A 12,224-nucleotide genomic window follows, 5' to 3' on the forward strand; every position below is an offset into this window, starting at 1 on the left:
AAGTACTTGTCAATCTAATTTAAAAAAAGGAAAGAAGAAAACCAAATTGACAGTGCCCAAGATGAAAAGGGAGACCTCACCTCTAATGAATAGGAAATTAAGGCAATCATTAAAAACTATTTTGCCCAATTATATGGTAATAAATACGGCAATCTAGGTGATATGGATGAATATTTACAAAAATATAAATTGCCTAGGTTAACCAAAGAAGAAATAGAATACTTAAATAACCCCATATCAGAAAAAGAAACTGAACAAGCTATCAAAGAACTCCCTAAGAAAAAAATCCCCAGGGCCTGATGGATTCACAAGTGAATTCTATCAAACATTCAAAGAACAACTAATCCCAATATTATACAAACTATTTGACAGAATAAGCAAAGAAGTAGTTCTACCTAATTCATTTTATGACACAAATATGATACTGATCCCAAAACCATGCAGGTCAAAAACAGAGAAAGAAAACTATAGACCAATCTCTCTAGTGAATATACATGCAAAAATCTTAAATAGGATACTAGCAAAAAGACTCCAGTAATATTCATAGCTGCACTGTTTGTGGTGGCAAAAAACTGGAAAATGAGGGTATATCCTTCGATTGGGGAACGGCTGAAAAAACTGTGGTATATGCTAGTGATGGAAAACTATTGTGCTCAAAGGAATAATAATAAACTGGAGGAATACCATATGAACTGGAACAACCTCCAGGAACTGATGCAGAGTGAAAGGAGTAGAACCAGGAGAACACTATACACAGAGACTGATACACTGTGGTAAAATCAAATGACTTCTCTACTAGCAGCAATGCAATGATCCAGAACAATTTGGAGGGACATATGAGAAAGAACACTATCCACATTCAGAGGAAGAACTGTGGGAGCAGAAACACAGAAGAAAAACAACTGCTTGATCACATTGTCTGATTCAGTGATGATTGGGAAAGTGGACTCTAAATGATCACCCTAGTGCAAATATTAATAATAGGGAAATGGGTCTTGATCAATGACACATGTTAAACCCAGTGGAACTGTGCGTCAGATATGGGAAAGGCATGGGGAAGGGGAGGGAAAGAACATGAGTCTTGTAACCATGGGAAAATATTCTAAATAAGCTAATTAAATAAAAGTTTAAAAAAAGTTAAAAAAGTAAAATCAGGAAAATAGAAAAAGAGGTTCAAAATATCACAGGAAAAAATAATTTCTTAAAATTAAGCAAATAGAAGCTAATGACTTAATGAAATATCAAGAAACCATGAAACAAAATCAAAAGAATGAAAAAAGAAAAGAAAATATGAACTATCTCATTGAAAAAACAACTGCCCTGGAAAACAGATCATGGAGAGACAATCTAAGAATTATTGGACAAACTGAAAGTCATAATTTTATAAAAGCCTAGACATACTATTACAAGAAATTATCAAAGAAAATTGCCCTAATATTCTTGAACAAGGGGATAAAATAGAAATTGAAAGAATCCACAGATCATCTTCTGAAATAAATCCATTAATGACAACTCCCAGGAATAGTATAGCTAAATTCAAAAGCTCCCAGGCCAAGAAGAAAATACTGGAAGCAGGCAGAAAGAAATAATTCAAATATCATGGAGCCATTGTGAGGATTATAAGACTTAGCTTTTACATTGAAGTATCAGAAGACTTGGTGTAACATACCAGGCATGAAAGTATGGTTGATGTATTAAATACTTGGTCAGATCAGTTAATGACCAATGTATAGACAGTTCTAAGGGCAGGAGAATTCTTGAGCCTAAGCCACAAAGGCTTAGCTCTCACCTTGTCAAACCTCATTCCTCTGAAAAGCACATGTCAGATGAATCCCCACCTCCTCTGATCTTGTCATTGTCTATTCAACCAATGTTAAGACCTACGTGCTATGTTACGTATTCATTGATCACCTCTCAATCCACAATAAATGCTGGGGCAGGGCGCGCTACTCTCCCTCTTGATTCCTGCAACCTTGGAGCTCTTTCTTCTATCTCTCTTGGTCACGTGCTTTCTATCTCAGAATTCTTACTTCCATGTGTTCTCTTATTTCTCATGTTTTCCTTTAATTAATTTTCTAAGGAAAACATTATAGGAGCAAGCACCGCTCCCCATTTCAATTAACTTCACAGACAAGTTAACTCTCCTGCCCTTAGAACTGTCTATACATTGATCATTAACTGATCTGACCAAGTATTTAATACATCAACCATACTTTCATTCCTGGTATGTTACACTTGGAATATGATATTCTGGGGAAGAAAAGGAACAAGGTTTATCTACCCATAATCACCTACTCAGTAAAACTTTTATGGGGAAAAATAGTCTTTTATAAATAGATTTCCAAGCATTCCTGATGAAAAGACCAGATCTAAAAAGAAAATTTCATGTACAACTACAAAACTAAAGAGAAGCATATTTTAAAACCAAGCAAGACTTAGAGTCACAAAGTGTAAAATAAACAATTTTGATTACATCAAATTAAAAAGGTTTTGTACAAAAAAAACCAATGTAACCAAACTTAGAAGGGAAATAACAAATTGGGAAACAATCTTCATAACCAAAACCTCTGACAAAGGTCTAATTACTCAAATTTACAAAGTGCTAAATCAATTGTACAAAAAATTAAGCCATTCTCCAATTGATAAATGGACAAGGGACATGAATAGGCAATTTTCAGTCAAAGAAATCAAAACCATTAATAAGCACATGAAAAAGTGTTCTAAATCTCTTATAATCAGAGATATGAAAATCAAAACAACTCTGAGGTACCACCTCACACCTAACAGATTGGCTAACATGACAGTAAAGGAAAGTAAAGAATGCTGGAGAGGATGTGGCAAAGTTGGGACATTAATTCATTGCTCCTGGAGTTATGAATTGATCCAACCATTCTGGAGGGCAATTTGGAACTATGCCCAAAGGGCACTAAAAGACTGCCTGCCCTTTGATCCAGCCATAGCACTGCTGGGTTTATACCCCAAAGAGATAATAAAGAAAAATACATGCACAAGAATATTCATAGCTGTGCTCTTTGTAGTGGCAAAAAATTGGAAAATGAGAGGATGCCCTTCAATTGGGGAATGGCTGAACAAATTGTGGTATATGTTGGTGATGGAATACTGTTGTGCTCAAAGGAATAATAAAGTGGAGGAATTCCATGGGAACTGGAATAACATCCAGGAAGTGATGCAGAGCGAAAGGAGCAGAACCAGGAGAACATTGTACACAGAGACTGATACACTGTGGTACAATCAAATGTAATGGACTTCTCCATTAGTGGCCATGCAGTGTTCTGGAACAACCCAGAGGGATCTATGAGAAAGAACACTATCCACATTCAGAGGAAAAACAATGGGAGTAGAGTAGAAACACAGAAGAAAAATAACTGCTTGATTACATGGGTAGAGGGGATATGATTGGAGATGTAGACTAAATGAACATCCTAATGCAAACACCAACACCATGGAAATGATTTCTGATCAAGGACACAGGTCCAAGGACACATTCCCAGTGGAATTGTGCATTGGCTATGGGAGGGGTCGGGGGAGGGCAAGGAGGAATAGAATATGATTTTTGTAACCAAGGAATAATGTTTGAAATTGACCAAATAAAAATTAAAATATAAAAAAAGAGAAGCATAGAAAGGTAAATAAGAAAGAGAAATTTTAAGGGATTCAATAAGGTCAAAATGCTTATATTCCTACATGAAAAGATGATATTTGTCAAGATTTTTATCATTACTAGAGTAGTTAGAAGGAGTATACATAGACAGAGGGTATGGGAGTAAGCTGTTTAGAATGACATTATATGCAAAAAACATCAAGGGGTGGAAATAAAAGATTGCCCTGAGAGAAATGGGAAGACCAAGAGAGAGAGACAGAAAATGAGGGAAATTATACCACATAAAGAGGCATGAAAATACTATTACAGTGGAAGGTAGGATGAGAATGGTGATAGGTAATGTCTAAACTTTACTCTCATCAGAATTGGCTCAGAAAGGGAATAACAACTACACTCACAGGGGTATAGAATCCTTTCTTCCCTATAGAAAAGTAGAAGTGGGAGTAAGATAGGAGGAGAATAATACAAGGGAAGAGGAGTTGAGAGGGATGCTAATTAAAAGCAAACCACTTGTGAGGAGAGACAGAGTGGAAGGAGAGAGAAAGAGCAGGATCAAAAGGGGAAAATAAGATGGAGGAGATAGTAATGATACCTATGAATGTGAATGGAATGAACTCACTCATAAAATGAAAACAGATAGCAGAGTGGATTAAAAACCAGATTCCTGCCATATGTTGCTTACAAGAAACACATTTGAGGCAGGGAGACACACACAAAGAGTAAAGATAAGGGGATGGAACAGAATCTATTGTGGTTCAGCTAAAATTTTAAAAAGACAGGAGTAGCCAGCATGATCTCAGACAAAGCTGAAGCAAAAATAAATCAAATTAAAAGAGATAAAGAAATGACATCTTGATAAAAGGTTCTATATATAATGAAGTAATATGAATGCTAAACATGTATGTACCAAATGGTAAAGCATCCAAATTTCTAAAGGAGAAATTAAGTGAGCTTCAGGAGGAATAGACAGTAAAACTATAGTAGAGGGGGAACCTCAATCTTCCCCTCTCAGAACTAGATAAATCTAACCAAAAAATAAACAAGAAAGAAGTAAAGAAAGGAAGAAAACTTTAGAAAAGTTAGATTTAATAGATCTCTGGAGAAATCTGAATGGGAATAAAAAGTAATAGGCCTTTTTAGCAGTACATGGTACTATAGATGTTCCTATACAAAAAAAATAACCATGTTCCATGGCATAAAAACTTCACAACCAAATGCAGAAAAGCAGAAATAACAAATGAATCCTTTTCAGATCATAATGCAATAAAAATTATAAACAATAAGAGTCCATGGAAGAGAAACAAATCAAAAATTAACTGGAAACTAAATAATCTAATTCTAAAAAAGGAGTAGATCAAAGAATAAATTATAGAAACAATCAATTTCATTAAAGAGAATGACAATGAGGAGACAACATATCAACATTTATGGGATACAGTCAAAGCAGTACTTAGGAGAAAATATATATCTTTGAACTCTTACATCAATAAAATAGACAAACATGACAGCTGGATTGAATGTAAAAAGCTCTGGATGAAGATCATACGTAGAGTCTGTGATTCACATAATGTCAGAACTAGAAGGGACTGTAGAGGGGTGATCATGCTGTAAACTTCAGATTACTCCACCCTAGTTAGTCTAACAAAATCAGAAATATCTACACCCATACTTAAGGATTAAATATCTAGGAGGATGGCCTATGATAGACATGTGCTAGCAAATGACAAATCAGAAACAGCTGACAGACCCCTGGGCTGTCCTAAGTCAAGCTTAAGCTACCATTAGTACAGGTGAGATGCAGGAAAGTGATATAAAGCCATCTATATATTCACGTCACTTCCTCTCTCTGGCCTCTTTGGCAGCAGAGAGGTGGCTGGTGCCAGCGTGCTGAACCTTTCAGCATCTTGGCATGGCAGCAGCTATTGTCCGGGTTAGCAGTGAGTTTTCCTTGATACCATACTGGAAGAAGCCTAGTAACCTAGTTCAGGTGAGGCACTCTTCTCTGAGCTCTCTCAGAGTTAAGGCTGATTCTTAACTCCTTTACCTTCCAAACACCATCCTTTTAGGAAAAGCCTCTAATCTTCAAAGACCTCATGGCAGAGGGCTTTGAATTCCCCCTGGCAAAGGTCAGGTGGAAGAAATCCTATACCTTTGCCTCTCTCTTCTCCTTCTTTCTTTTCCTCTATGTTAATTAAACCACCATAAATTTCCAAGCTGACTTGGGTATTTTATTTGGGATATTCCCTGGAGACCAAAATTAATTTGGATTAGGTCACAACCCTAAAATTATCGTTATGATGCCTTTATTTCACAGATGAGGAAACTAAGACACAAAGGGGTTAAATCACTTGCCCAAGATCACATAAGTAGAAAGAAGTGGAGCTGGAATTCAAAACTGGGTCCTTCTGATTCCAAATTCAGCTAATCTGTTCCCTCTGCTATTCTGTATCCCAAGTCCCAACTCATTATATGACCATGACCAAATCACTTCCCACTCTAGGGTTCAGTTTCCTTCTCTGCAAAATGTGACCATTGGTCCAGATGACATCTAAAGCCCTATTTATCTCTGACATTACATCACACATTCCCTCTTCCTGGCCTCTGATGTTTCTTTCATCCAGGAGCTCATGGGCTTAAAGACTCTTTCTCCACCCTGTTTGTATTTTCAGTCTTTTAAGATTGGGAGAAGAGAGCAGAGACTGAGGGAAGAGAGCAAAGACTGTGGGGTCAGGGTACTCACCTCCTTCTTGTTTATCTGGAGCACGGACACTTTTCTGAAGGAGAAGCCCTGGGGAACAGTCAAGGCCAGTTGTACCCGATAGGCATCTTCTTTGACATTACTCAGCTCCAAAACGACACAGAGGCTGGATGAAGGGGCCAGGTCCAATTTATGAGATCTGGGGAAGAAATCAAGGCACAGGTCCCAGGACCCAGTTATCAATCAATAAGCATGTGTCAGGCACTGGTCTAATCAGGGAAGTGGGATCAGTTTTGGAAAAGGTTTGGATAAAGGTCAGTCTCAGGATGAGTGCTACAGTCAAGGGGCAAAAGTCAGAGCATCAGACATACAAACCCTGTGTGATGGAAGTTCAACTTCAGATCAGCTTCACATTTGTTGTCATCTCCACAATTTTTCTCAAAAGGAATCTAGAAAATATTACCAATATGAATTTCCTTCCACACATCCCTAAAACATCTTCCTTCTTTTTTCTGGTTATCTCTCAACCTCTACTCTTACCTCCTTGGTCTCTGAATGTGGGACAGGCCTCATCGTAGGCTGTAGGGTCTTTCCATGAGGAGCCATGAGGGAAACCAGGAAAAGGGATGGGGAGGGAGAAAGAGGTCATTCAAATGAGAATTTTCAGAGTAGACTCTGGGTAATATCTGGCTATAGGCTTTGTCCCTTTTCCAGAAGCACTGCTTCTTACTGCAGAATCATTGCTCTTCTCTCCCCAGTCTGCTGTTGCCCTTAAAAGTAGATGATGAACCAGGGCAGCTAGGTGACACAGTGGAAAAGGCATCTAGCAGGGAGTCAGGAGGATCTGGGTTCAAATCTAGCCTGAAACACTTTCTAGCTTTGTCACCCTAGGCAAGTCACTTAACCCCAATTTTTGTATTGTTTAAGACAGAAAGTAAAGGTTTAAAAAAAATAGATGATAAACCTCATAGTAAGAGAGGTCACGGACTCAGGATGCAAAACCAGACACGCATTTTTGGCCATGGCCAATGTAAAAATTTATTTTGCTTAACAATGCATATTGTTATGAGGGTTTTCTTTTTTTTCTTCCTTTCTTCCCTCCTTTCTTTCCTCTCTTTCTTCTTCTTCCTTACTTCCATTCTCTTTTTTCTCTTCCTTTCTTCCTCCCTTTCTTTCTCTTTCTTTCTCTCTTTCTCCCTCCTTCCCTCCATCCCTCTCTCTCCCTCTCTCTGTCTCTCAATTGGAAGAAGAGACATGGGAGAAAGTGAAAATAAATGCTTATGAACTGAAAAATAAAGTTGGGGAGGATGCTATGGGTTGAGGCTTACCTACTAGACTATGAGAGAGACCCTTGGAAAGCAAGGACCACTTCATTTTAATCTTTGTATTCCCAGTACCTAGCACAGTAGATATTTTTCAATATTAATTTTATTTTATTGATTAAGAAAATTTTTCCATGGTTACATGATCCATATTCTTTCCCTCCCCTCTGCTCACTCCCTTCCCATAGCCAAAGCGCAATTCCACAGTAGATACTTAAGAGCAGACACTATTTGATACTTGTTGACAGGATGTTTGATGGATTCCATAGAGGAGGTTTCCCCTGATATCATTGCTCCATGATCCAAAGGGTTTCTAATGCTCACAACTGCCTCCTAAGGGATTAATCTACCTCCAGAAATCTCCCATCATTTCATCCTGAATACCCACTGAAAATTCATTTTGTGAAAGGGTGTCTGAATTCTAGCTCTACATTCTTTCACCTCTGAGCTTGTTTTCCAATTTTTAAAATGAGAGATTTTGGCCAGATGGTCTCTAAGGTCCTTTCCAGCTCTGATGTTCTAGATGCCTAAGCACCTCTGACTTTCTCGGTGCCCAAGGTCTCTTCTACCTCTGATATTCTAGGTTCCCGAGGTCTCTTTCAGTTCTGACATTCTAAGTTCCTAAGGTTCTTTCTAGCTCTGACTTTCTCAGTTCCTAGGGTTTCTTCCAGCTGTTATTCTATCCTATGGTCTCTTCCAGCAACAAGTTAAGGATTCTAAAATTATATAGAATTAAATTCTCACTCCCACTTAACATCCCATTCTTGCAACTCCCTCTTACATTGTATTCGCCCTCAGAAAGAGAAAAGGTCAGGGAGACATTGATGGGGGAGATGTAGTCCTCAATGCATACCTATAGGGAACAAGGATATCAATATTAGAACTATTTGTTGAATGTCTCCTGTGCCCTCTCAGAGTCAAACCCCAAAATTTCCTCACAGGAAAATTAAACCAGTGTTGTATGCAGGATGTCTCTGAGGTGACTGTCATGTTCCCTCCAGTCTCCTGTTTCCCTCCAGGGAAATAGCCCCGACTTCTGATCCGGTGTCCATCCAGTTGTAGGGTATATGTGAGATTAGCCACTAGAGCCCCTGGATGGAATGAAGAGGATTGGGAAATCGGTAAGAAGGAGGCCTGAAGTCTGAGCAGGGAAATGGTATAATGGAAGGAATAGTTTGGGAGCAGGGAATTTAGGATTGGGAATACTGGCCCTGCTACTAACAACAAATATATAAGCTTGGCTTATATAATATATATACATCGTTATATATATTAAATATATAAACTTAGCTTATTGGTGCCACATTTTCCTTATCTGCAAAATAAAAAAAACTGGCCTAGATCTGGGGTTCTTAATCCTTTTTTGTGTCCCCCGTAGTAATCTGGTGAAGCCTATGGACTCTTTCTTAGAATAATGTACTTAAATGCATAAAATAAAACACATTGGATTACAAAGGAAACCAACTATCTTGAAATGTAATTCCAAAGTTAAAAAAAAGTTCATGGACCCTAGCGGAGTACCCTTGACCTAAATGACCTGTAAGGTCCTTTCTAGTTCTAAGTCTATGAGACAATGAGATTCAATGGGGCTAGAGGGTGGGTGGAGAGAACTGTTTTCTGTGGTAGAGGCGACTAAAAGACACTAACCTACGAATTTGGGTGTGAGGTTCTTTACCCAAAAGCATACAGTGATGTTGACCCCAGTCCTCTTTGCAGTGTCCTGGTGGGAACACTCTACTTCCTGTACTGGAATTTCTGCTGGGGAGAAGTCCAATGAAGAGATGATATCCACAACTGGACGAGAACTGGGGGAGGGGAGATCAACAGGAGAGGACATTCAAGTAAGAATTCTCAAAGGAAGTGGGACTCTGGATAACATTTGGCTGTGGTCTTTCCCCCTTCCCAGAGCCATCTACTCTCTATCCATTTTAGATCTCTTGTTTCTTTCTCTATAGACCACTACCTTTATTCTAGCTCCCACTTTTTGAAAAGTCCATAGCCTTGTCCCAGGCTGAGCTCTGCCTGATTCAGGGCAGGGGGCTACTGAATCATCCCTTTTCCCTCAGATACCCATCCAACAATCATATCCAGGCATGAGCCTTCTCGTCTCTTAAGCCCCCAGAGTCAGTGTCTTTTCTAAATTGAATTCAAAGGACTTTGTTTCATCTCACCTCAGCATAATCACTTGGCCCTGAGACCCTATGATCACATCTACTAGTCCATCTCCTCCAAGGTCCCTGACACCATGGATGGATCTCCCAAAGTGCTGGAGTCCTGGGGATACTTGGACGCCCTCTATGCGCTATGACAAAAAAGAGAGACACCACTAAGTTAGTAGCTCTGAGATCAAACAATTGGGAAGGGACAGGGCATAGATAAAGGAACAGGATTAGGTTCTTCTGGGAAGCTCTTCACCTGACTAGGCTGGGAACTGAGTCCACCAGGCTTCCCATTGTAGATGTAGATGGCCCCCGCCTCTTCCAGTGGGGCTCCCACAGCAACATCTGTCAAATCATCCCCATTAATGTCAGTCAGAGCAGAGATGGCTGCTCCAAAACGACCCAGGGGATGTCCAGGTTCCCCTTGTAGCTCCATCACTAGCTGGAATGCCAGCTGGAAGCAAGGAAAAAAAGTCACACATTCATTCATTCACTCATTTATTACCTCCTAAAGCAATTACTAAGTACATTCTGTGTACAAGGCACTATATTATCAGATACTGAGATTACAAAAGAAATCAAGCAAATAGGTAATTTATGGAATCTTCAAGCTAGAAGGGACAGGTTTTGTTCCAGATAAGGAAACTGAAACTCAGAGAGGACAAGCCTTTTTCTGAAAATCAAACAGAGTTAGTCTCAGGGCCTAGAATAAAACTTGGATCTCCTAAGTCTCTGCTCAGTACTCTTTCTCCTATGTGTCTCCTCCTCAAAAATCTTAAATAGATAGAAAAAAAACCACTCACACTTGCGATGTAAGCTGGTGAAATAGGGGCACTAAGAGGGAGGCAGGCCTCCTTTGATCTGCTGGACTAGTGGGCCCCTTGCTTAAGTGGAGGCTGGAATGATTGATAATTATAGTAAAGGTAATAAAACACAGGGGAAAGTGATATTAACTCAGGTTGGGGTGATCAGGAAGGGGGTGAAACTTAAAATGGTCCGCTTTAAGAACAGGCTTTTCTTTTTCTGTTTTCCACACTTCTCCAACCTCCCATACCCCACTATGTCCACATACATATAAAATGCTTTTGCTTTCTACCTCTTTCCTTTGGTAGACAAAAACACGGCCTCCTCTCCACTCCCCATAGAACAAGGGGGCTCCAACCAACAGCAGCTCCATCTCTTCATTTTGGTCCACATCAATTCCACACAACTCCCCACCAAAGTAAGAGCCAATCTAGAGAGAGAGTATATGTGTATGGAGAGAGAGAGAGAGAGAGAGAGAGAGAGAGAGAGAGAGAGAGAGAGAGAGAGAGAGAGAAGAGGAGAGGAGAGGAGAGAGAGAGAGAGAGAGAGAGAGAGAGAGAGAGAGAGAGAGAGAGAGAGAGAGAGAGAGAGAGAGAGAGAGAGAGAGAGAGAGAGATGATAAAATGGTGACCATTTACATAGCACTTTAGGGTTTACAGAGCACTCTCTTCGCCATAATGCTATGAAGCTAAATAGCATAAATAATATAACTTCTACTTTACAAAGGTAGAAACAGAAGTTAAGTGACTTGCCCAAAGTCACACAGCTAAGTAAATATCAGAGTTCAGATCATGATAACAATAGATGTTATTTAATTTAATTCTTTTTTTTACAACCCTTACCTTTCATCTTGGAATCAATACTACATATTGGTTCTGAGGCAGAACAGAGGTAAGGGCTATGCAATGGGTGTTAAGTGATTTGCCCAGGGTCACACAGCTAGGAAGTGTCTGAGGCCACATTTGAACCCAGGACCTTCCATCTATGAGCCTGGCTCTCAATCCACTGACCCACCCAGCTACCCCTCATTTAATTTATTTAATTCTCAGAACAACCCAGTGAAGTAGGTATTAGTTTATTATTGAATTCTAATTTTCAGAAAAAGAAACTGAGTCTTACACAGGTTAAGTGATATGCCAAAGGTCACATAGCTAGATTGTTTTAGAGGCAGGATGTCAATCCACTGAGCTGTAACTAGGTAGGACAATTCAGAGTTTTGTCCTGAAATTTTGCACAGTGCTAACAACACCTTCAGCCCTTCAACAATAGAGAAATGAGATTTCCAGAATAATTAGTTAAAATAGGAAGGTACAAGATGGTGGTGTCCTCTCCCCACCTTCAGCTCCACTTGTGGCCACATGCTCTGCTCACCTGGGTTCCTTCAAACTTCTGAACTTGGCTCCAGTTTCCTCCCTTGTGGTCTGGTTCTTGGAAAAGTAGCACCCGGCCCACATGCTGATATCGAGGAGCACCGGCTGCCAGTAGTTTCCTCTGTCCCTTGGAGAGGAGCCAGGCCACTGTATAGCCTGCAGAGGGAGCCAGAGACTTGGAGACAAGAGCGTGTGGGGCTGGGTAGATAGCCAAGGGTTTCTCTAGAGTAAGGCATTTGTATTTTAACC

At 39.6% G+C, this 12,224-nt stretch overlaps 1 protein-coding gene across 1 annotated transcript in view; it reads right to left on the reverse strand.

The window, feature by feature from the left end:
* Window positions 1–12,224, reverse strand: part of ITGAL (integrin subunit alpha L) — a 42,381-nt gene that overhangs the window by 11,801 nt on the left and 18,356 nt on the right. The window contains exons 12-21 of the mRNA XM_056806382.1: window positions 11,977–12,131; window positions 10,898–11,035; window positions 10,058–10,255; window positions 9,814–9,944; window positions 9,290–9,447; window positions 8,582–8,733; window positions 8,424–8,495; window positions 6,861–6,908; window positions 6,696–6,769; window positions 6,363–6,519 (exon numbers count right to left, since the gene is read on the reverse strand). Coding sequence (XP_056662360.1) covers window positions 6,363–6,519; window positions 6,696–6,769; window positions 6,861–6,908; window positions 8,424–8,495; window positions 8,582–8,733; window positions 9,290–9,447; window positions 9,814–9,944; window positions 10,058–10,255; window positions 10,898–11,035; window positions 11,977–12,131 — 1,283 coding nt within the window. The remainder of the gene's footprint in view (window positions 1–6,362; window positions 6,520–6,695; window positions 6,770–6,860; window positions 6,909–8,423; window positions 8,496–8,581; window positions 8,734–9,289; window positions 9,448–9,813; window positions 9,945–10,057; window positions 10,256–10,897; window positions 11,036–11,976; window positions 12,132–12,224) is intronic.

This window comes from Monodelphis domestica, chromosome 7 (genome assembly GCF_027887165.1).
Source record: "Monodelphis domestica isolate mMonDom1 chromosome 7, mMonDom1.pri, whole genome shotgun sequence".
Lineage (NCBI taxonomy): Eukaryota > Metazoa > Chordata > Mammalia > Didelphimorphia > Didelphidae > Monodelphis > Monodelphis domestica.